General features: G+C 44.5%; 1 protein-coding gene across 2 annotated transcripts; it reads left to right on the forward strand.

The window, feature by feature from the left end:
- The first annotated feature begins 181 nt into the window (after positions 1 to 181).
- CDK5RAP3 (CDK5 regulatory subunit associated protein 3) lies at positions 182 to 23984 on the forward strand. Of its 2 annotated transcripts, none has more exons than XM_054995507.1 (14): positions 182 to 239; positions 1898 to 1943; positions 2164 to 2295; positions 2467 to 2567; positions 3175 to 3223; positions 5407 to 5585; positions 6023 to 6159; positions 7783 to 7927; positions 10682 to 10804; positions 11848 to 11932; positions 14241 to 14329; positions 18090 to 18295; positions 20484 to 20655; positions 23686 to 23984. In XM_054995507.1, the coding sequence occupies exons 1-14, from the start codon at positions 234 to 236 to the stop codon at positions 23749 to 23751; spliced, it is 1536 nt and encodes a 511-aa protein (XP_054851482.1). In that variant the 5' UTR covers positions 182 to 233; the 3' UTR covers positions 23752 to 23984. The 2 variants fall into 2 exon arrangements, with proteins under 2 accessions (XP_054851482.1, XP_054851483.1); XM_054995508.1 differs by having other exon boundaries at positions 7783 to 7924.
- The last annotated feature ends 699 nt before the right edge of the window (positions 23985 to 24683 follow it).

The following is a 24683-nucleotide window of genomic DNA, read 5'->3' on the forward strand; positions in this document are numbered from 1 at the left end:
CACTCGCTCACTCATGCGCCACACATATGGGCGAGACCCGGCGGCCAATCAAAAACTGGGACTCGTGACTTTTCTCTGTGTGTTTGCGAAACGGGTGGGCATTGGGCAGAGGACAGCCTGTTTCTGATTGGCTGCGGCGATCCTGCGTTTCCGGTGATTGGCTGTCCATGCGACGAGGGGTGGGGCCGTAGAGAGGTGATGCATTCTTTCTGTTACCGGACGCGGTAGATACCATGCAGGTGGGCTATCCTATTAAAAATAGGCGCAGGTGGGGGGCGGTGGGAGGATGTGGATCCTTCGAGTTGCTAGGCAACATTTTCCTCCTTTGGAGGCGCTTTTCCTTCCTAAGCCAGAGTCTTCCTGGTTCTTTACTCGCGAGGATATTCTCTTCTGCAGAGCATACACACGACGCCTCAACTCTCCCCGCCACTTAGTTTTCTGAAATAAAAGGCACACCCTCTGCCTTGGAAGCCCTTCCGCCTCTTCCCAGGCCTGTCTTGTGTCTGGCTGCCACTGAATGGTGTTTTTGGAAGAGGGAAGAACATCTCTAGGCCCTCTCTTTCAAACGTGACTTCAGAGGCTCCAGAGTCGAGTCCTATCTCAAGGCACTTTTGAAAGAGGATAAAAATTAGGGGTCCAGTAGCATATTAAAGACTAACACTTCGTCTGCTTGAGCCTTTTGGTCAAATTAATCAGATTAAAGGAAAAGAAAGGCAAGACTAACAAACTTTATTCCAGCCTTCCTGAGTCAGAACTTGCTTCATCAGATACCTAGGATGGCTATTTGGATTTTTATACCCTGCTTTTCACCCTAGTGGGAACCCACAGAGGCTTATAACATCATTCTCTCCCTGTTATCCTCATAGTAGCCATCTATGATGTAGGTTAGGCTGAGAGAGTGAATGCCCCAAGCTCCAATGAGCTTCCTTCCATTACAAAGTGGGAAATCAAACCTTGGGCTTCTAGATCCTACTCCAACTTTTAACTGCTTCATCACGTTGATGACTCAGACGTGGTGGAAGTAAGATTGTAAATTTAAAGTGAGCATGACCAATCACAGCTCCCCCAAGTATGTCCAGTGTGCATATCTGGATGTGGCACCCTTCCAGATGTTATAGGACACTCCATTGCTGCCAGAGATATATATCTTATATGTGTTGGTAAACATAAGAGTATTCATGGCTGATCTTACATATATTGATTTATCTGACATAACGAAAACAAGGCTGGGAGTGGGAATAAAATTTGGAGAAGTTCCAGATGGCAAGTATTTATAGGTTCTGATTCAATCTGCTGTTTTTAGCCAATCCAGACCTAAAATATTGGGGTACGGCATACTAGAATTCTGCCTCCATTCTGGGGTCCCTGTTCAATCCCTCAGATTCACCAAGAGTAATATATTAATTTTTCACATCTTTCTATGGATGATGTAAACAAATGATGTTGCCTTGTCTCCACGATGGGATCCCACATTTAACAGATTTATAGTAATTTTAGGTATATTTTAATGGTTGTCTTGATACTGTTACAAAGATGTAGCTGTGTTCGTCTGTTGTAGCAAAATAAAACAGAAGTCCAGTGGCACCTTAAAGACTAATGACATTTATTTCAATATGAGCTTTCATGAGTAGGCTGTGACTGATGAAAGCTCATATTGAAATAATTATTGTTCATATTTTAAATATCCTGGGGCTTTTGTTTTATTTTGCCTTATTATGAAAAGTTATTGGGCTGTATTCTTAATACTGTTACTGTCTCTGGTCCCTCAGGATGTTCTATATTAAGGGAATTCAACAAGTCATTACAATAAAACATTTCATTGGATTGTAATCTTCTAGGGGCTGTGGGGGTAGGAGTCATAATTCTCTATTGTACAACATAATTTCTCTTTCAACAGGATTACCAGAATTTGCCTATTGACATACAGACTAGCAAGCTGCTTGGTATGTGTCTTTCTTTCTTGGTTTTTACTGCCGAGGGGAAAAAATTAAATGTGGTTATGCTTTAGGGTTGCCAGCTATTTTAAAGGTAGACTTTTTGTTTTAAAGGACTGCCTCTCATTGCGAAAACATTGATTGCCTTGCCATTACAGTGTAACTATTGCTGGGATAGGAAGCATGCCTGCCTGGCACATGTTTTACTATGGCTACCTTCCTTCTGCAGACTGGCTAGTGGACAGGCGACATTGTAGTCTGAAATGGCAGGGCCAAGTCCGCACTGTCCGAGAGAAGATTGCTATGGCCATCCAAGATATGCCAGAAAATGAGGAGATCAGGCGACTTCTTGCTGGTTCCTGTGAGTCTTTGTGGAGACCTGTCAAAAAAAATTCCAGATCAGATTGCTTGGTTCCTAGCTCACCAAGTGCCTGGGATTTTTCTAGTTTAGGTAGAGGGAAAAGAATGAGATTCTCAAAAGGGCATGTTATTAAGCAGAATCTGACAATTATCTCTCTCTCTCTGGTTCCAGATATTCATTATTTTCACTGCCTGAGGATTGTGGAGATCCTTAAAGGGACAGAGGCCTCCACTAAAAACATCTTTGGACGTTACTCTTCTCAGCGGATGAAGGTGAGCGTCTATGGAAAGGAAGAGTGATATCTCCATTTTCTCATGTTGGGAGGTGAATCCCACATGGGCTTACTTACTTTGAGCAGGCAGTCTCCTGGCCCTCCTACCTACTGTTGCATCCAGGCTGGTAGGAGAAATCTGGGGGAGTGGAAATGTTATGCTACCAGAATTGTGCTATGTATTAATGTCTCGTCCAGGTGGAAACACTCTGGAATTCCTCCCAAACTATATGATATTTATTACCATAGAGTTTTTGAGGAATTCCAGAGTGTCTACTGATGTCATGTCTGAGTTTTCATCCAGAATTAATGTCAATGTGTAGCATGATGTCAGTTTCACTTCTTGCCCCACCTCCAAACTCCGGAGAGTACCTGGTGTCAATCTGGTGACCGTAATCCCACATCTGCTATAATCGAAGATGCTTTCCCAAGAATTGGATTTGCCCCAATTCTCTGAATGAGGATTAGGATTCTGCACAGTGTGAACTTTGCCCCATAATGTCACGATTGGAACAGTTAAACAGACAGACATTTTTGGCTCAAGGTAAGAGGTTCAATATCACCATATTAAGTGACCCTGGGTGTTTTCATTCTCTCTCTTTTTGCAGGACTGGCAAGAAGTTGTGTTTCTTTATGAAAAAGATAACACTTACTTAGGTAAGGCAATCTTTGTATATGGTGGGGAGACACGTCTTTATAATATCAAAAATAGTGGATGTCCAAAACTCCTGCCTGTAGAAAGCAAGCATATCAAAGAAGAGAGTTTTTTCTTAGCATTTACCCTTAACATACTGTAAATCTCCCAGTTACATTTTAAAGTTCCAATCTCTAAATACATTTTGTGAACAGCTCAATGTAGTTGTAAGTACATTTGGTGGCTCAGTGTTATCTGTTATGCTGATGAATGCACCAATTCATGGTATTTTCATTGATTTCAAGCATCTGATTTTTATTTTATTTACTTCATTTATATCCCATCCTCTTCAAGTTGGGACCCAAACAGTGAAATACTAAGCTGAGTTACTTCAATCTAAGTCAGTTGAAATCAGTGGGCTTAAAATGGAGTAACTCAATTTAAGATTTCACTGAAAGCATCTTACGATATTCTCCCCTTCTCCATTTTATCCTCACAACAACCCTGTGAAGTAGGTTAGTCTGAGGATGTGTGACTGGCCCAAGGTCACCTGGGAAGTTTCCACAGCAGAGTAGGGATCTGAACCTAAGTCTCCTCACTCCTGGTCGGACACTCTAAACACTGCACCACACTGTCTCTCTGCAAAGTTCTGGACCTCTCTGCCCATAGCGCTCTCCTGGTTTACATATTATTTTTTATTATTATTTAAAATATTTTTAAACTTAAAAATATTTAATGGTACCTTTCCACCCAGTTCGGGGTTCCCAAGGCAGCAGACAAAGCAATAAACATTTTAAAATGCATATATGTAAAATAATATAACAAAGCACAAAAGTATACACCCATAAACAAGAAGGGAGGATCAGTGAGGGTAATGGAAAGCTGCTTCCACATAATGAACTACTTGTAATTTCTAGCTTGCTTTGCTGTGCAGATCCTCCTAATTATCTGGTGAGTTTCCATACTAGCGCCATATCTTCCTTAAGGTTTCCATCACTGGTGTGGAAATGGGAAAGGTTCACGCGGCAAGCCATTGTTTAGGCACTGCAGCCACAATATGGGTTGTGGCCACAAAGAATGCATAGATTAGTCCTTTGTCATGCTTTCCTGACCCTTTTCAGTGTATACAAGCTCATCCCCTGTGGCTCCTTTTTGTCTCTTTTGCACACTTCCGTCTCCATAATTTGACTGTGTACGAATCAGCTCTTTTGGGCTTTACAGATGTTTTCACAACACTCTGTCCTTCCCTTGGTATCTGAGTGCTGATAGTTTCCATAAGCCCCCTGCCTTCTCCCCCTTTGCCAGTTAATAGGTGTCATGTGCACCTTCAGGAGCCATAACCCTATGGCTGCAGTTTCACATCACTTGGGAGTATGTGTGAATAATGCAGTTGCATGGGAGGGTTGCTTAGGGCTGCTCTTGCAGCTTGAGACCAAATCCAATGGTACAGGCGTGTCTAGATGGCACTTCCATTATGTTGGAGGTTGACCTGATGGATTAATTAACAGGAAGCTGACTGCCCTATATGGAGAGGAAGATACAGCCTTGTTTTTTGGGGGGGTGGGGTGGGGGGAGCACATTTGGGATGACTTTTTGGAGTTTGGAGATAGTAGCAAAGAATGCTGGCTAGTTTATGCACCAATGTTAGGAAACAGCAGATATTAGTCAAATGTAGCTATATGCCATTTGGCCCTCTAATTCTTAACATCACTGTTTTAAAATTCATCAAACAGGCTTAAGAACATTTTAATGTGTTTATTTATTTATCCTTCAGACAATTTTTCCCAAAGCAAAATTGTTTGCATTAACCAATATGTTGGACCCAGACTAAAATTTCTGCTAATGAAACGTGTGGAGTCATTTCCACCAATTCCCTCTTCCTGCTGCAGATCCCCAATTTGCCTCTCATGCTGTTCCTGAGGGTCCTGCCCTCCCCCAGGAGCAGCATTCTGGGGAGCTGAGCGGGCCATAGTGGGAGACGGATGCAGGAATGTTCTGTTCCACTGACGGAAGTATCTTACATAAGCAGAAAAGTTAGTCTGGATTCAACCTCTTCTAGAGAAAGAGAGGGAAAGCAATTCCCATGCTACCATGCACAGTAGATACAGCCTTTCTGTTACAATATAGTGTGTTAATTCAAGGGTTAGCCAAAAGGTAGCCAAGCACACACATTATCAGATTCACTTCCCTGTGCCTTTTGTTCCAGTGGAATTGGCCAGCCTTCTGGTGCGGAATGTCAACTATGAGATCCCCTCCCTCAAGAAGCAGATCAGCAAGTGCCAGCAGCTGCAGCAAGAATATAGCCGCAAGGAAGAGGAATGTCAGCTGGCGGCCACTGAAATGAGGGAACGCTTCTACAGTTCTTGCAAACAATATGGCATCACGGTATGTAATGTTGCCCCCATGGCCGCTTTAAGAATGGTGGCAACTGGTCTTTTATTATAGCAAGGACTAATTTAGATAGGCCCTGACCTGGATGGCTCAGGCTATCCCAATTTTGTCAGGTCTCGGAAGTAAAGCTGAGTCAGCTCTGCTTAGTACTTGGATCACCAAGGTAGTTCAGTGTCACTATGCAGAGGCAACCCACTTCTATTCATCTCTTTTCCCTGATGTGAGCTAAAGCTCACCACCACTTGATTAGATTCACAGAAGCTTATATCCTGGAAAATTTTGTTGGTCTTTAAGGTGCTACTGGACTTGACTTTTGTTCTACTACTGCAGAATAACATGGCTACCCACCTGAAACAATCTTAAGGACTTGAGTAGACCTTCTCTCGGACAGTGCCGTCGGTTGTTCTAATGCACTCTACATGTCTTCCCAGGGTGATGATGTGCGCCTGGAGCTTCTGGCTTTGGTAAAAGATTTGCCATCACAACTGGACGAGATTGGGGCTGGTGCTCAGGGACTTTCGGAAGCCATCGACCTATACCAAGCCTGTGTGCAGTTTGTATGTGAGAGGTAGGTGGCTGCTAGTGTCCCTTCGCAGAATCCCATTTTTTGTCTCCCTAGATTCCTCCCCACAATCTGCTGATGCTGCCGGGGACAGGTCATCTAGCTCGGTGGTGGGTGGAGTGCATTCCTCGCACGCAGAAAGTCCGAGGTTCCATTTCTACTGTCTCTGTTAAAGCACTATCCTTCAGGTAGTTGTTGGGAAAGACATTTCTCTGCCTGAGACACTGGAGAGCCACTGGCAGTCGGAGTAGGCAGAGGCAGACAGAATGGCTGGATGGACCAATAGCCAAACTCAGCATAAAACAGCTTAATATGCTCAGGAGCTGCAGGTACTGCCTGGCAGCTCCACTGCTATTTCACTTGCTAGAGAGATCCTCTAATCCTCCATCCAACTATCCTCCTGGGAGCTCAGGGGAGCGCACATGCTTATCTCTTGCCTATTTTATCCATACAACAACCCTTTCTGTCAGGTGAGAGGAAGTTACTAGCCCAAGGTCCACATCTTAGCTCCTTCTGCCATCAAGATATTTTTTAATGTGAACTCTTCTGAATTGCAGAGGCTTGTTTTGGATCTGGTGTTATTTCCTTGCTGCTTTCTTAGTGCACATACAATGCGTTGCTGGGGGTGCGTTGGCTAAGACTGTGCCAGTCTCTTTAGTACCTGTCTCTTAAAATTTTTACTTAGATGTCCTTTTGCTCTTCTGTGTTGTTTTGACATAATTTTATAGAAAAACAACTAACTGCCCAGTTCACTGTGTGCATTCATTCCCAAGGAAGACTAACTTTAGCTAGCTAAATAATTTAGGAATGTTACGGCACAGTCCAGAATTAACTCCGCTCTAGACTGTAAAGAAGCTGGGTGGGAGGGGAAGAAGAAGCTAGGAAAAGAGGGGGTGGTGGAACCACTTCCTGTGTAATAGCTGTTTAAAAACTGATCCCCTGGTGACTCTAACCACATGACAAATCCACTTGTTCATTGTAATCCCAGTGCAACACCTCTCTCCTCCAATTTCTGATCATGTTTATCATTTGATGACTACATCATCCCGTGTTGACGTGCTTGTGTGAATGGACCATCATTCCGGTGAGGAAAGCCAAAGTGGCAGAATGGTTAAAGTATCAGACCAAGACCAGGGATATCAGGTGCCCCCCTCCCCCCGCTCTCCTCTGAACTGTAATTCCTAAAGGATAATTCCAGAGGGGTTGCCATTTTGGTCTGTTGCTGCAACATTAATCAGGAGTCCAGTGGCACCTTAAAGATGTACCCATTCCAGCAGAAGCTTTTGTGAGTCGGAGCTTACCTCCTGAGAGGCATAGGCCTCTACTGTTTATTCCTAAAAGAGTGTCTCTTTAGCCAGAGTAAGTAGTACATATATGCTCACAGACATGAAGCGATAGAAGCTTTTTTTTTGGTACAATGAGAAGAGCTTTTGCTGGTGCATTGGTTTGATGTAAAGGCCCAGAGATGGATACCAGTTAACAGTGCAGTCAGACTAACTGCTTTTGGCTTTTAAGTGCTGCTCTCTGACCCGGAAGCAACAGATAAAGCAGCCAGATGCAGTCAGTAAGGCAAAGCTTCTCAATGTCCTGCCTTTGCTTTTCGTTTCAGTTTTTCCTTTTGCATTCCAGTTCCACAGAACAGGTAGTTCCATTGCTGAGGCATGTACAGGCTCGGGGCAACACCACCATCTATGAGTGGAGGCGAGGGGTCAAGCCAGCCTCAGTAGAACGGCCCATGGGAGAGGAAGTGAAGGAGCCAGCAGACCAGGAGGTGGTATGTCCTCTTCTCTGAAATGGTTCAAAGTGGGTGTTAAGTGATGTAAATTATTTGTATGATAATGTGGGGGGGAGGTCATTCAGAATTTAATTCGGTCAGCCCAGTTCTTATATAGAATGGCAAAAAAAAGCCCTCTGCACACAAACTGTTCACATGTTCTGTCACTGTGTGTAGAGTGAGAATGTGCTGTGGCCACATCCTCACCTCCATGACATCAGTGGACTCATGGCACCTACTTGTGGAAGAAGTGTACACACATGTGCTCCTTCTTTCTTGGGGAGGAATCACAAGCAGGTATATTTCCTGCGCATGTAGACACCTTACCTTGCTCATGAGACAGTGATCGTGTGGGTAGGGAACAGCACCCATGCGCTTGTGCCTGCTGCCGCTCTGTGTGTGGTGATTGAATGTGCAGGTGGATTGGCTGCAGTGCCACTGTGTGTATGTCGATGCATTCCCCTCGCAGTTGCATAATTTCATCCTGTCCCAGCTCATTTGTTATTTGAGCATCAGAGCAAGAATTACCTTGTTGGATCAGACAAATATCTACCTAATCCAGCATTCTGTATGCAACAACAGTCAGATCTCAGTTCCTGGGATGCAAGAAAGCAAGAGAGGGCAACCTGCTGTGGTTGGGCCCCAAGCGTCTTAAGCTCAGAGGTGTAGGTGGAGATTCCATTGAGTCATTGTGGCAAATAGCTTTTGATAGACCTATCCTTCACATATTAGTCTAATCCTTTTAAAAAGCCATCTTGGCTACTTGCCCTTGCCACTTCTTATGAATTTCATTATGTATTGTGTGAAGAACTGCTTCTTTTTTGTTGCCTTTCTTGAGCTTGTTGTTGATCAGTTTTGTTGGGCGACCCCTACATTTTATTATTATGAGAAAGAGGGAAAACCTTCATAGTCATGTGACAGAGAGGAACCACAGTTACAACCACACTGATAACCAGTGCCAGAACTGTGGTTAGCAGACCACAAAAGCCTGGAGCAGGAAATGTGGGTTGAGTACCAGGAAGTGTACTATAGTGAGTGGCAAGTCTAAGGGTTAGCACCTCTGCATGGCCTTGCTTCACCGTCCTACTGTTGCTCTTTTCAGACAAATAGAGGCAGGAGACATGGGACTCTTGGTCTTTATGGATGTGCAATAAGATTGGATGCTTCCAAAAAGCAGCAACAGCAAAAAAACCTCCCAAAGGTGGCTCTTTAGGGGATTGCAACCCACCTGTGGGTCTCAAGTCATAAAGATCACTGCTTTACATTGTTCATAATTTAGTGGGAGGAAAGAAAAGAACATGGTTTCTACGTCTTCCAGTACACTGGCACTTTTCTGTTTAGAAATTTGCCACTAGAATTAGAAAAACTGTACACTACATGTTTGTGTTGGATGGCTTATTTAAAATTATGCTAGTTGTACACATGCAAGAAAAATTGGGGATGTTGCAAATGCCTCCTGTTGAAGGATGAATTAGTTTGGTTAATGTCTGAATAGAGAAAAATTCAAACCATTGGGTGTTGAAGTTGTTGGTTTGTATTGTGGGCTTTACATTGGCAAGTTGTGAGTTCCAATCCCTGATGAGTTTTGAGCTCAATTGGTGTTGCTTGGCTGCATTCTGCTGTCTCAATAATCACAGTTTGTAAACCATGGTTGGGTTAAACTCTGGTTCAGTGTGATAATCTGGCTGCCCGACAAACTGTAGATGTTAAACTGGGATTTTCAGTGATGGCCTACCTCTAGTTCATTAACTTTGGTTTGTGCTAACCATGGTTTATCTTGATGTTTGAATGCAGAAGTGTCAGGTTGTTCAGCAGTAATGTCCCTCTTAGTGTCTTGCATACAGAGAAGGAAGCAGGAGCACCAGAAAACTTTACCATTCCCTCTGTCTGCCTTTTCTTCAAACCTCCCCCTGCCCCATGAGTGATGACTTTCTAAGCAAAAAGGTGCTCTGGAGGCTTCAGCCTCTTTCCTGGAAAAATATAAAAAGTAGCAAAATGGCAAGAGAGAAGCGACAGGTCTGTGAAAGATTCCCTCCCCCCAAGTTAAAAAGTTCAGAAATTCAGTGGAGCATCTAGGCAGGAAAGGGGAAAGAGACTGAGGATCCATAACCAAGAGTGGGGAGGATGCATGACTTGCCCTAGGCTCCCCCCCACCCCCAACAAAAAAAATCTCTTCCTTTTATAGTACTTGACAAATAACAAGCAGATGACCTATGTTGTGAGGCTTTGCCAGCAGCCTGGAAATACAAGAGCGATTGAGATAGAATCTGATGATTCTGCCTGGAGGTGGGAAAGAAGGCTGGAAGCAGACCAACTGGGCTTTACAAACAAACTGTGGTTTAAACATGTGACAATTTAGTGTGATATCTGAATAAAACCAGAGTCCCCTTAGCTTCCATTTTCCTCATCTGTAAAATGGAAACATGAGGGCCTCTGTGACAAAATGGTGCTATTGGTGTTCAGAACAAAACCAGCAAGGCTTTTTATCCTTCTGCCTTGTCAGCCACTGCGGAAAAGGGACTGAACTCACGGCTGTGGGTCCATCAGAACAAGTGATCACAAAAGGATTGCAGATTTTAAAAATCTCATGGTCACTGTTAATTTGAATAGGGGACAGGTATGTGGGCACACTCTGAGTCAGAGGAGATCCCAAGTGACACCCCCCCCCCCCCGTAATCACCCAGAACAGCTCTTTGCTGAGACAGCACTGCATTTTTAAAGGGCTTGGTTAACATTTTCCCCTTCTGGTTGCAGATTGACTGGGGTGACTTTGCAGTAGAGACAGCATCTGCCCCTGAGGTGGTTGATTATGGCATCTCGGTTGAAGAAGCCAGTGAGGAGATAGACTGGGGGATTTCTTTGGAGTCGGATGCACAGGTGGGTGGCTTCCATGTCTGTCCTTGCATTCCATCTTCCCTTGTATTTTCATAAAGAGTCTTTGATTTAAATCAGGGGCAGATGACTTCAGCATAGCAGCTCCCTCTCTTCACCCCAAAAGGTGTTGTCGAGCCAGGTGGGACTGGAGCACAGCTCTAGGAATTGGGGAGTGGACGGACTGATGATGTGATCTACTGGTGCTCCTTCTGGTCCCACCTGCAATAAATGCCAGCAATCCTACCCCAGTGGGCTAGGAGTTGTTGCTACTTGCTGTGGTCAGACTGCAAGGTGTGTGGGGGAGATTGCCAGCTGCACATGCAGTGTTTCCATCTCTGAAGAACACAGGCCATTGTTGCTACCTTCCGCCCAAGCAGAAGGCAGCTCCCTCTGTAGCCAGCATGACCTTTCTCTCGCCCCACCTCTTTTGATGGTGAGCATACTAGAATCTTCACGCATGTATTTATTTAGGGCATTTGTTATCCCCACTTTTCTCCCTAGGGTTGCCAGGCTGGCAGTTTGCAAGAGCTCCGGGATGCAGCAGCTTCTGTGCCTTGATGTCACAACCGGGAAAGCCCAGAAGTGACGCTGGGTAGCTTTAGCAATAACCATCACCCTGGTGATTTCTAGAATGACCTGACACCACATCTGGGTTTTGCCCAGAAGTGAGATTGCATAGATGACAACGTTTTTAAAAACTGTTCTCCCAACACTGCTTGGATTGGTGGCAAGCAGCGAGGGCTGCCAGCAGGTGGCCTCCTACCACAGTGGGAGTCCTGGCCGCACTCTTTCTCCCCAACAAGTACCTGAAGCAGCTTACCAAACAATTCCAATTTAAACAAACAAAATACAATATAAACAGTATCCTTGGCTGATCTGAGATCTGCTGGGTTGACACATCAAGGCATAGACTGGATTTCATAGACATTAAATAAAGACTGAGGTTCCGGGGATGATTATTATACTTTCCTGCAATGGGATTACAGCTGTGCCAACTTCAATACAAGCACTAGTCATCGAAGGGGCCTGGGTTTCCCTTTCTACAGGAGAGCGGTGCCACCAGCATAGATGGCAGGGACAGGAATGCAGCTGACACAGTGAAGATTGAGGTGTTGGACACTGGCAGCGATGGTAAGCCCCCCTCTCCTGCTTTTTGTTCCTGAGAGAAGGAGAATACATACTTGATGCAGAGCTGGGGTGAAAGACATTTTGGGCAAGGGGAAGCTGAAACATCAAGGATAATTTGTGCAAATGAAAGGCTTTCCTTTGGAAGGGTGTGGTAAGGCTGCTATCAGTTTGATAGGTGAGAGAAAGGTTCTGGGCTTAAGTCTATTTGGAAGCTTTTGATTTAGAAGTCCCATCTGGTAATCTCTGATGTGCATGTGTTGACTGTCCTTATCCAGTGATAAGGGGATTCTGTACATGTCCAGAGGCTGCCCCTCCTTTTGTTGTTCCAGAAGCCTGGCCTGTGAACCATACCTGGTTGTTCCAGCTGGGTGACCTTGGGCCAGTCACAGCTCTTTGGAGCTCTCTCAGCCCCACCCACCTCACAGGGTGTTTTCTTATGGGGATAATAATAGAATACTTTGTAAACTGCTCTGAGTAGGCATTAAGTTGTCCTGAAGGGCAGTATATAAATCTAATGTTGTTATTGTTATTATTATTATTCATTTTCCTTTCTTGCACTCTCCCCACTTAACACAGCCTGCAGATATTCATAGAATAGTTCAGACTGGGTTAATTTGCACCATGGCTTCAGGTGCAAGGATTGGAGCCTTCTGAACTTGAGGTTCTTAACAGGTTGCCTACTTAGATATGATGAAAGGGAGAAAAAAATCATTCTTCCAGATCTGAAACACAGAGTGGAGGGCAGAAATACACATTATGGTGATCCCAGCATTCTTTTCCTCATAAAGCAGATTTCGAATGGGGTGGACATCCAGAGGATAATCAGCAAGTGGGAAGAGGGTGCTTAACTCTTACCTTCTACTAATGTCCCCACTAAGGCCAGTTTAATTGCTGCCCTCCAGCTGAGCCCTACCATTGGAAGTAGGCTGATTGAGAAGAAAAGGGTGGGAATGGCATGGGGGGGATTTTCAGGGGGAATGTGGCAGGCCTGATTGTGTCCCTTCACCTTCACTCCTGCTGATTTTCCTCCGACCAGTGCCTCTCTCTGCCCCAGAATTCGTTACCTTCGCAAGTAGTGGATTCCCATGATGGCATGTTCTGCCTGGACCCAGGAAAGAAGCAGACACAAGAGGGCGCTGTTGGATACATGTTTTTCTCCTCTTGTGGGATCCCTATCTGCAAGGCGACCTCCCCATCCCATTCCTTGATGCATTTACTTTATTTCTCCTCCATTTGCGTAAAGGGGTTTCGTTCAGTGGTGGAGAACCTGTTTTGTATCAAGGTGGAGCATTTCTGGATGCTAAGATCTCAGCATATCAGAAAAGTGTGGATAATCCTAATTATGCCTTATGTTTCTTAGAAAAATGCTTCCCCATTATATCATATGCAGAATCACTAAATGTCAGTGGTATGAGCTAGGGTCCCCCTGGCAACCAACAGAGAGTGGGGGGACTTATCAGGTAATGGAGCGGCTCGCCAGTAACATCATTATGTTGTTGGCAGTACGCTGACATCACTTCCCTTGCACCTTGAAGTGATGTCCGTGTTACTGGTTAACCCATAGAGTTTTCCCAAAAGCTGGAGCATCCCCAGCATCCCCCACAATGTTCCTGCCTCCCCTTCTTGCTGCAGCCCATTGATCTCCCCAAAATGCAGCTCCTGGGGGACAGGGAACCCTCAGGAATTGGCCAGATTGCGGGTCTGCAGCAAGAAGGAGGAATGGGCAGAATTTACATTTCCTCTTCCATTAGCAGAAAATTTTGTCTGGATCTAACTCAACATTCTACTTTGGTTCTGGGCCAAGAAAAGCAGAATATGATGAAGAGTATTAATGATGCAAAATAAAAAAGAGTCCAGTAGCACCTAACACGGCTAACTCCTCTGCGTCTATGATGCAAAATAGTTGCTTATAATAGCTTTATTTTCCATTATGTATTCTGCAACCCTAAGGTCTAGAAACATGTAGGCATATTAAAACTAAAATGAAAGCTGGGATTCTCAGAGCACTGAAGTCTGTATTCAGTTCTATCCTGTCTTTCTGCAGCATGTCTCACTTACTGTCATATCTTGTAGAGGTGGGTGCAAAGAGGAGTGCTGAACTATGGTTTTTCCAAGAATCAGGCACAATGGGGCATCTCCCTCTTGTTTGTTGAGTGGGGGGGGCAAGAGGGAGGGACCAGGGCTGAGCCGTTGCATCACAACATTTGGCATGTGTGATAATTAATTCTACTGAGCCCACTTGTGGGGAGATTGGGGTATAAATCTAATTAAATAAATAATAAATACTTCCCCTGTCATTTTCTGTATTCAGTGCAAGAAGGAACTGCCCAAGGACCTGATGCTCTCAGCCTCCTAGAGACTCCAGAGACCCGTAACCAGTTTATTGATGAGTTGATGGAGGTAACAGGAGATCCCATAGTACTGGTTTTAAAGATATTTTTAACTCCATCTGCTGGCCAAGAACTTCCCATATCTCTCTCTTTCCCTGAACTAAGCTATGGGGATCTGGTTCCCAAAAAAAATCCCATTCCAAAGTTTATATAGTTGTTTTTATTTACTTAAAATGTTTTAATACCACCTTTCCACCCAACTTAGTGTCCCCAAGGCAATGAACAATCAAAACAATTTTTAAAAGCTTTTAAATTTACATATACACACATGTGTATATACATACACAAAACAAATTTAAAAGAAAGCCATTAAACAAAGCATGTAGACTGGAAAGAGGATCGGTGAGGGAATGCCAAATGAAACTGATAATGTTTTCACCCATTGGCAGAAGACAATGACAAAGGAGGACAGATTAATCTCCCTGAGAGGGAATTCCGTAATTTTTGTGCTACTGAACAAGAATATTGCAGATACTGTAGAAGGTTCTCTGAATTGCCCACTTTCATTTTTAAAAAGTAAGTATTTCTAGCCCCTTCTCTTGCCGATAAATGTTTTTTTCCTTAAACCTCCACAAGGGAAAGGGATAGGAGACTTACTTTTTTTATAAATGAAAGTGGGCAATTCAGAGAACCTTCTACACATATCATTACGGCATTATATTGATATAACAATATTCTAGTTCTGACTTTTTAAAAAAGCCCCCCAGTAGTGTGGGGTGGGGTAGGGTGTGTGTTTGCATGAAATAGCTGCCAGGGGGATGGTCAGAGAACATGGATGCTGTGTGGGCCAGAAAACCCAAATTTAGCAGCACACATAGCAGCCATCCAGGCTGTGCAGCGCTCTGTCCCCAAAATTCAGAGTAATACAGGTTGGAGAAAAGCCGGGGGGAACCCTGAAAGTGCACAAATGCCCCATGATGCTGTGTGGAAGCAAGAAAAAAACCCTGCTTCCCCAAAGCATTAAACTTGGGGCAAAGAACCCATGTGGAAGACCAATGTGAGAGTGCCCAAAGAAGGGCCTCTGAATATGGTTGCAGTGGTCAGGTAGATTCATATGGGAGTAAGTGGTTCTTTGAGTAAGCTGGTCCCAAGTCATAGAGGGCTTTAAAGATCAGTACTAGCACCCTGAATTGGGCCCAGAAGCTGATTAGGAGCCAGTATAGATGGAAGAAGTCTGGAGTGGTAGAAGAAAAAAATGTAACACAGAAGTCCTGATCCCCATCTTGAACCGAGCAAGTGCCATTCTTTCCAAGTTCAGGGAGTACCTGGACATCCGGGGGGGGGGGGTTGTGGGGGGAGGGGGGTGTCCCTTCTTTTTTGACTTCCTGGATAGTAGATCTCAGACGGTAGCATTGGGGAACTAGTGTTCCATCCCAGGACCTTTAAATTATGCAGCGCCAAATGGTTACATGTTGTCCGCCATTCCCTTTAATACAAGGATCAGCAACATTTTATAATTAAAAAGCCAAACTATGTCAAAATTCAGAGCAAGAGAACAACAGGATGCCATAACTAAAACTATACAACTTAACGTTACTGATATAACAGACACATTGATTACTAGTTCATAAATTTTCTACAGCCCAAACACTGGTTGTTGCGAGTCCCTTATTAGAAAGTGGCACCCATAAAGTCTCAGAAAATATATATATATTGGGGCACCCTTTCACCATTGTTCCAGTGTGCTGGCAAAGATATGCACATGGTTTGTGGTTGGATTACTAGCAACCATTCACCTCTATCATTTCCCTTTCTATAAAGCATCTCTAAGAAGCCCTTTATTCCCATAAAAACCTTTGCCTGCCATAGCTTTTGCTTATTTTAACATTCCACCTGCCTCTTCAGTATATCTAGCATAAACATTTCCAGTTCTTTTTCAAAGAACCGCATTTGGCTCTAGTGCCCTGGGTTGCAGACCGCTGCCAGAGGAAGTTGTCTGGAGGTTTAGGCTTCTTTGTTATCTATATCCTGTGGAAGCCCAACTCCGTCTGCCACTGCCTTCCAATCCTGGAGCAGTAGTGGAAATTCTAATCCAGTGTCTGGTAGCAGTAATGGATTGGATGGGGCTTGAACAAACTGAAACTTAATACAAACATGATAGAGGAACTTCTGATCAAAAACTGATCTGGAAATAGGCAAACTGAGTTGAAGTCCTCTTAAAATCGAATGGTTTAGAGCCTAATGACCCTTTCTGCTTGCAGAAGGAACTTCTGTCGGCAGAAGGGGCGAGGATGGACAGTTCTCCCCCTCCCACACTGTTCTTAGGGGGTCCACTGCCCCCCCCCCAGCAGCAAAATTAGGAGGCATGGCATGCTGTAGCAGAAGTACACTGAGGTTCTTTTCTATGAATGCTGTTGTGCTCGTTTAATGGAATTTAAGCCCCAGAGCCACCCCTTGTTGGTGTTCCTGGATCTGTCACGATACCAAGAGGATCATGTGTCGGACATGGCCTGGAATGGTTTTAGCTGGCTTTGTTTGGTTTGCCTGTTTTAATTTTTTTTGGACCGCAGGGATTTGGCCAGGTTTACTCACGCCTGCTGTATTGACCTCCAGACTAGACTACCGTAATGCACTGCATGTGATACTATCTTAGTTTGTTATTGATTGGCTGCTTTTCTCTCTTAAAGGGGCCCAAATCAGTTTACAACAAATGCAATCCAAGTCAATATTTTTAAAAATACATAGAAAAAACAATGTATAGAAAAAGACAACAAGAGCAAGCTATGTTTTGGGAGCAGAATCCACAGGCCAGCTGCCTTAGGCCACAGGGCACAAGCCACAGGCTGCCATAAGTGGCTAGTGTGTTCAAGAGTGTGGCACCTTCTGGCCACACTCAAGATGTATACATGAGACAGGAAGAGCAAGCAGAAGCATACAGTTTTAAGGTGTGAAGACATACAGCGAGCAGGGGGTCCTCTCAATCCCACCCACCCACCGAGCCTCCTAGTCACACCAAAGGTGTTAGTCTTGAGTACTTTGAAGTGTATTTGGAATGTGGAAGCAGATAGGCGCAGCATTTTGGGCTGTTTTGTGCTATCTTAGCTGGTGGGCAGTTTGTCCATTTCACAGTGCTGGCTGTCATCTTTAAAGCCTTAAACACTATGCAGCTAGTTCATCTGAAAGAATCCTCTTCTGTATAGACCTGCCTGGGCACTGAGGTCATCATTGGAAGTCCTTCTTGATGTACTTCCACCATTAAAAGTGCAATGAGTGGTTGTGAGGCAGAGCATTCTCAATAGGAGCCCCATTCTTTGAAATGCTTTCCCAGAGGAAGTATGTTTGGCACTGTCTTGGTACACTGGCTGAGATGCTCTTTTCAAGCATGCTCTGTAAAATGTTCTTGTTATCTGTCTTCCCACACTCCACAGTTTGATACAGTCAAGATGATAATAGTTTCTACGAGTAGAAGGGTAGATTTTTTTCACTGCAGTGCATGATTATATGATGATTATAATTTGCATAATCAGCACCTTTCTACCTCTTGCTCTTTTATTTATCTATCCCTAGCTTGCCTTTTAACTTGGAGGTGGGGGTTCTTCATATGCAGGTACCCTTTTTTATTGCACGTATTCCAGAATGGAGCTCTGGCACAGAAAACAGGATCTGGGGTAGGAAAGCGTAGTACAACAGTGGTTCAGATTAATCTTATAAATGTACTATCTCTTGTAACCTCTGCAAAATGGATCCAGCCAGAGTGATGAGGGCCCATTGGTCAGTAAGTGCCTGATGCTCTTTCCCCTCACTTTCTGCTTCTCTCCCCTCTCCTTCAGCTAGAGATCTTTCTATCCCAACGCATTGTCGAGATGAGTGAAGAAGCAGACATCTTGTCTGTCAGCCAGTTCCAGCTAGCCCCGCCTATCCTGCAGGATCAGACCAAAAAGAAATTGGAGGCCATGGCAGCAGCCCTGCAGGATCTGATTGGGCGGTTGACTAGCTTGAGAATGCAGCACCTTTTCATGATCCTAGCCTCCCCAAGGTTGGTGAAATTCGTCTTCCCACCTAACTCCCTCCCTTTAAGATCAGAGTCCTCCTTTTGCACCACAAAGCAAAAGCCTCCCTCCCCTTTAAATCTCTTGGTGAAGACAACCAATCTCTTTCTTCTCTTCAGTCCTGATAATTACCATATTAGTTAGTAGCAGTAGGCCAAGATTTAAAACCCATTGAGGGGAAATGAGGGATAGTTCTGTTGGAATAACACCAGTAATTATTTAAAAGCCCCCTCCCAGTTTGTGTTATGTGTTTATTGACTTTTTAAAATCTATTTTAAATATTGTTTTAAATTTAAATTGTTTTAAACTGTTTTAAATTGTTTTTTTAATGTGCTTTAATGTTTGCTGTCTTGGGTAGAAAGATGGCATAGAAATGTTTTAAATTAAATAAATAAGAACATGGATTGGGGGTTTCATTGGCGTGGGAGGAGGAATATGACACATTGTTTAGATTTGTTGAAGGATCTTAACATCTGATTACAGGGAAATACAAGTTTCTAGCCCTCATTACTGGAAACTAAAGGTGGATCCAGCCAGCTGTGCCACATGATCTAACTCCATTCCCCTCTTTACAATAGCTCTGATGCTACATGCAGGTCCTATGATCTCTAGTATAGGCTTTTGTGTAGCAAACAGGACCCCTCATTTTTTACTAGAACAAAAGCTGTTTGGGTCCAACCATATCATGGCTCCGATGTTCCAGGGCTAGAGAGTCTGTGCTCTGCACAGCTTCATTTTCCACTTTTGCATTCTATTGAAAGCCTCTGCCATGCAGAGAGGCTTAGGTGGCGTTATCAGGTGTGTTCGCTCAGTACATCAAAGACTCTTAACAGCAGTTGCAAACAGTATGTCCTAGCCCCCTTCTTGGATATTTTCATTGCAGACGCTGAGTGTCTCAGACTGCATGCTGTATTCCATATAAAAGAGAATGCAGTATTTGTGCCAGTATCTCTGCACTGCAGTGTACCCTCTTCCTTGGCACAGTTTCCTATATTTCTGGTTATCTATTAAAGTGCAAACCGAGAAAAGCTTACACTGATATATCTTAATTAGAACTGCTAGCTACTTTAAAGATTTTTTAAAAAGAAAAGCCAATTTAACCACATTGCTTTTAACCAATCAGTTAATTAATTTGTTTTGAATTTAAATGCCTTTGCATGTTGCAGCACCTAAATGAAGGCATTTTTTTACAGTATTGAGGGACAGGGCATAAGATGAGACTTACAAGTTAACATTGTTTAGCTTGTGTTGTAGTTCTGCTGCTGAAATGGAACCAGTTTGGTTCTATATGCCACTGGTATGAGAGACTGCCAGGGAACCCATACGTATACTTTATGGAGCTCTTTGAAGAGAAATTAGTATATAAATGTACTAAATCACAATGAATTGCTAGCACTTATTTCTAGAAGGAAAGGCTATTTTCAGTATTTTCTTATCTCTGTCCCTGCTTGACTACATGAAATGTAGTGTACCTCAAATGACTTCCGAAAAGTTCAGCATCCATCAGATCCATCTGTTGTTGGTTTATTAGGCCATTTTAGTCTCACTGACCAAGTGATTAAGAACTTGCAGCCCGAAATGTTTAGAAAAGTTTCCTCCACCGCACTGGAGCAGGAGGCAGAATTTTCTGTCTGCAAGGACCACCCATTTGGAAAAAGCTGCCTCCATAATAGAAGGAAGCAGCTTCCCAGTATTTTGTAACTGGACCCAGTTCCTTATGGCAGCCATTTTGTGATCACTCCCATCTTTCTTGGAAGCCATTTTGTGGTTGTACCTGCTCTCTTTTCACAACATTTTCAAAAGTGCCCACAGACTGGGAACCACTGCCCTAATCTTTTATGGGTCTTCTGCTCCTCAGCTGTTTCTCCACAGAGACCATTCCAAATGTAAAGATTGCTAATCCCATTCCCTACATTTTCTCCTGCTACCACATAGTTTCTTGCGAGGTAAAAGGTCAAGTTTCTGTAATTCAGGTCATCAAGCAGAGAACATTAATGAGTGGCGATGGATTATTTTGCTTGGCGTTGGGGGTTAGACAGGATTACCTTTTTCCAATCCCTATACATCTTACAATTCTGGGATCTTTGGGGTGGGATCATAAAATATAGCAGTTCAGGAATTATAGTGGAGAAGAATTTGCTGACATTTTTTACATGCTCACTCTTATTGGTTCAGGTATGTGGACCGTGTGACGGAGCTCCTCCGCCAGAAATTGAAACAGGCGGATCTGCTGCTCTTGAAGAAGGAACAGATGATTCAGAGACGGCAAGAGGCCCTGGAAGAGCAGGCTTCTCTGGAGCCAAAACTTGACCACCTTGTACAGAAAACAAAGGAGTTGCAGAAACTGGTGAGTCCACTGTGGGAGGGCACAAAGGGGGTGGGTGACTTCTGTCTCTTCCTAGTCTTTATCACTTTCACAGTCCATAGATCAGTGATAGCGAACCTTTTTGAGCCTGAGTGCCCAAACTGCAACACAAAACTAACTTAAAGGGCCAGCACTGCAATTAAACCTGAATACTGAGGTTTTAGTTAAGATAAACTCATAGTTTAGTTAAGAAAAACTCATAGTTGTCCCAACACTCACTCACTCACTCTCACTCTCTCTCTCTCTCTCTCTCTCTCTCAAGAGCCATGACTGAAAGTAAAGCAAGTTAAATCAAAGCAGCTTACTCTTCTTTAGAAAGCCAGCCCCAGCAGCCTCGCTGCTGCCTCCGCTTCCTGCTGCTAAAGAGACGGGCAGCAGGGAGGCAGCCTTGAGGAAAAGGAATCACGTGGGCAGGGCCAAACCCCATGTGATCTCTGCTCAGAGCTACTGGAACGCTGTTGCAGGCATTCCCCCTCCAAATGAGCCCTGGACCTAGCGATTGGCGACTTGGCTCGCGTGCCCACAGAGAGGGCTCTGCGTGCTAGCTGTGGCACGCGTGCCATAGGTTCACCATCGCTGCCGTAGATCATGTCCATTTCAGATATTCTTCCTAAGTCAGTGTTCATTCTCCACTCACATGGAATGCCTGGAAAGCACTGGAAGCTTTCAGGAAATACCTGCATGGTTTCCTTTCAGCCCTGGAAGAACTGGTGAAGCTTGTTAAATAGATAACCTGGGAAGTAATGGAGTTGGCAAGGAGGAAGCTGAAGGCTGAGAAATAGGGCTTGGTATTCACCCCCCTCCCAATGACTCGCTTAGGCTAAAGAGCCAAATCAGAATTGGGGTTTTTATAAGGCCAGGTGACACAAGACTGGTCATGTAGACAAATCAGCAATTGTTGCACAAACTACTAGTTTTTTGTAAAATCCAGATACGTGTTGTGGCTTCACTAGTCTACCTAGAGCTGTACATTTTTCACAATTCAGCAACATTTCAGAATCATTATGGTTTTAGTATTGAGTGCACAATTCAGCTTTCTTTCTGTAGCAAGTTCCTTAAGACTATAAAAAGACTGTTTTTTTTTACCAGTCTCTGTATCAGGCATCTGACGAAGAGAACTTGATTCTCGAAAGCTTATGCTAAAATAAAATTGGTTAGTCTTAAAGGTGCTACTGGACTCTTTTTGATTATAAAAAGACATGCTCCAAAAATATCTGGTGCTCTTCATCTCTGTCCCACTTTATGATTAGCAGAAACTTACCCAACATAAACAAATTTTACAAATTTGGCTACTTCGTGTAATCAATACGGATCATTGAATTAAGGCAGACCGATTGTTCTCTGGTTAGGTAAAGTGCCTTATATATTGAAGGTCCCAAGTCCAATTCTTGGCAATTCAAATGGAAGGACCCCTGGCCATTGAGCTACTAAAGACGAGATTTGGGGGAGCTGTTGCCAGCTATAGTAGAAAAAGACTGAACTAGATGGACTAACAGCCTAGCTCTTTAAATCATTAATTCAGGGGTTTTTTTGGGGGGGGGGGGAGGGGGTTGTGCTAGGGTAACTTTATCATATTTGCCTCACCCCCATACTTAAAGCATTGGGAATCAGGATTATGCTCTGCCTTTGCCCAGTTCTCACCTTCCATGTGTTCTCTCTTACTGTGTCATTGCTAATCTTAACCATGGTTAACGCTATTCAGGTTTGCTGCTCACTGGGATTTGAAACAAGGTTAAAGCCCTAGTTTTCAAGGCTTAGACTTAGTTCAGACAAACTATGAAATCCCGGTTTAACCACTAACTATGGTTAGTGTGCTCATCCAATTAGTTAGGGTCCATCAAAACCAGGATCAGAAACCATGATGTGAAGTTGGTTTATTAACCACAGTTAGCCTTAACTATGGTTTCTCACAATATACAAATACAGGCAAATACAGCTCCAGGGCTGTTGCTGCCCCCCCCCCCCAGCACGCGTGCGCACGCTTTGTGCACGCGCACCCAGACTGCACGATGATATCACTACGTGTGACGTTATCACACAGGGCACGCTGCTGTGAGCCAGCTGCCTCATCAGCATGGCAGGCAGCCGGGGCAGCACGCAGTTGGCCTCCTAGCCCTCCTGCTCAGTTGCCCTGCATGCTGCCCTGGCTGCCTGCCGCGCCTGGCCCACAGCTGCTGCGCTGTGCATTGGCAGTGGCAGCAGCACGGGGTGACTGAGTGGGAGGGCTGGGAGGCTGCCTGCTCAGTTGCCCCGCACTGCCGCTGCCAGCCTGCACTCCGCTGGGCGCAGCAGCTGCGGGCCAGGTGTGGCAGGCAGCTGGGACGGTGCGCAGGCGGCTTCCCAGCCCTCCTGCTCAGCCGCCAGTGCTGCCACTGCCAACTCTGTGATGCGCGCTCCCAGCTGGCAGCCACACCCAGCACCCCCTCTTAGTTGGTGCTGGGGACAGGTGACCCTCCTGCCTCCACCCCTCCCCCGTAGATCTGGCCCTGGGCAGGGAAAAAGCAAAGACCAGCATTTTTAAAGCAAACCAGGATTTCAATGATCATCTGTGAGCCAAATTCTAGCTTCACAAACTAATCTTAGTTAAACCATGGTTTCATGTTATGATGTCTCTAGAAAGCAATAGCTTTTCATCACAGCCAGAAGAGGGATGAAGGTGAAACTTCAGAAGAGAAGAGAACCCACCCAGTCTCCAGTCATTTCAGTGGGGCTTGCTCAGGAAAACACCCTGGTGGAGTAGTTTTGTTGGCAGGTCAGGGAGCTGCCGCTGGGATTTTCCATCCAATGTTTAAGACCAGCCCTATAGACAAAGACCATATTCAAGGAAGCAGCTTGAATAGTGGCCTCCAGAAAGCTTTGTTGAGGGGGCCAATCAGAGCACCCAGCAGCAATTTTTAGGCTCTTAACTGCTGGGGGGGAAAAAACGGGAATGATCTGTGGATACCTTAAGCCAGGAGCTTTTGCTGATCCATTCCAGAGGACTCATGCCAATGGGAGCTTTTGTCTTTTCAGATTGAAGCCGACATTTCTAAACGGTACAACGGCCGACCGGTGAACCTGATGGGTGCCTCTCTCTGAGCCATCTCCTCTGCACACAAACACCCTTTCTGGGATTGGAGCAGTGAGGCATGAATCACATCCTCAACCAAAGATAAGGAACAGTAACCAAGGATTTCAAGAACTAAGGAGAAAGGACTCACTAAGTCCTGGGACTGAAAAATGGCTAGCAGGAAGGATTCTGACCCCTCTTTCCACATAGCGCCAGAAGTGCATTAGCAAATCCCCGATGGTTGAATAAATCTGCCTTCTCCACCATAAACTCCTGTATGCCTTTTTATAGCCACATTCCATGGCCCAGGAAGTTGTAAGATCTTTTGCCTCTTGATGTCCTTCCTGAAAGCTGTTCTTGCCTTCCAAGGGAAACCTCCTCTGCCTAGCAGAGATCCTTCCGGGGAACACTTCCATAGTGAGAGTAACTGGAGTATTAGTTCTCTGTTTTGTATTAAGAAAAAACTAAAGAAGAAACTGTAGCTGTCAGCCCTATTTAGTGGGTTACACTGCTCTTTGCTTATTACTACCTCTGGGAAACAAGCACATCCACATCTTTTCCTTTAGATTCAACTACTGACCTTTGGTGTGTGTGTGGGGGGGGTGGTCCTGCTAGGATATAATCCTCTCCTAGTTTGTTTTATGAGGACACTACCTCCTGTTACCAGTTTCTAATATTATGGCTCCATCCTTAGCCCTGAGAAGAGAGCAAAACACACCTAAGTTTGTTTTCGGTAAGACACCAGCTCTGTTCCCCCATCTGGGAGCAACCTTTGTGGGCCATTTCACACATCACACAGGGCAAACCTTAGTTTCCCCACCCCCCTCAAGCATACATTCTACAAGGAACTGGAGCCCAGTCCCAATTCCTGAATGTGTGTGGCTGTGTGTATGGTTATGTGCGCTGCATTCACACTTTAGGTATGCAGTCTTAAAACATAACAATGTTTCCCTAAAATACA

This window comes from Eublepharis macularius, chromosome 12 (genome assembly GCF_028583425.1).
Source record: "Eublepharis macularius isolate TG4126 chromosome 12, MPM_Emac_v1.0, whole genome shotgun sequence".
Lineage (NCBI taxonomy): Eukaryota > Metazoa > Chordata > Lepidosauria > Squamata > Eublepharidae > Eublepharis > Eublepharis macularius.

What these genes read in the sequence shown, in the direction of transcription:
- CDK5RAP3 (XM_054995507.1), top strand. An exon ending in GCGACTTCTTGCTGGTTCCT is followed by an intron (nt 2,296 to 2,466) that starts GTGAGTCTTTGT and finishes CTCTGGTTCCAG; the next exon opens with ATATTCATTATTTTCACTGC. An exon ending in ACTCTTCTCAGCGGATGAAG is followed by an intron (nt 2,568 to 3,174) that starts GTGAGCGTCTAT and finishes CTCTTTTTGCAG; the next exon opens with GACTGGCAAGAAGTTGTGTT.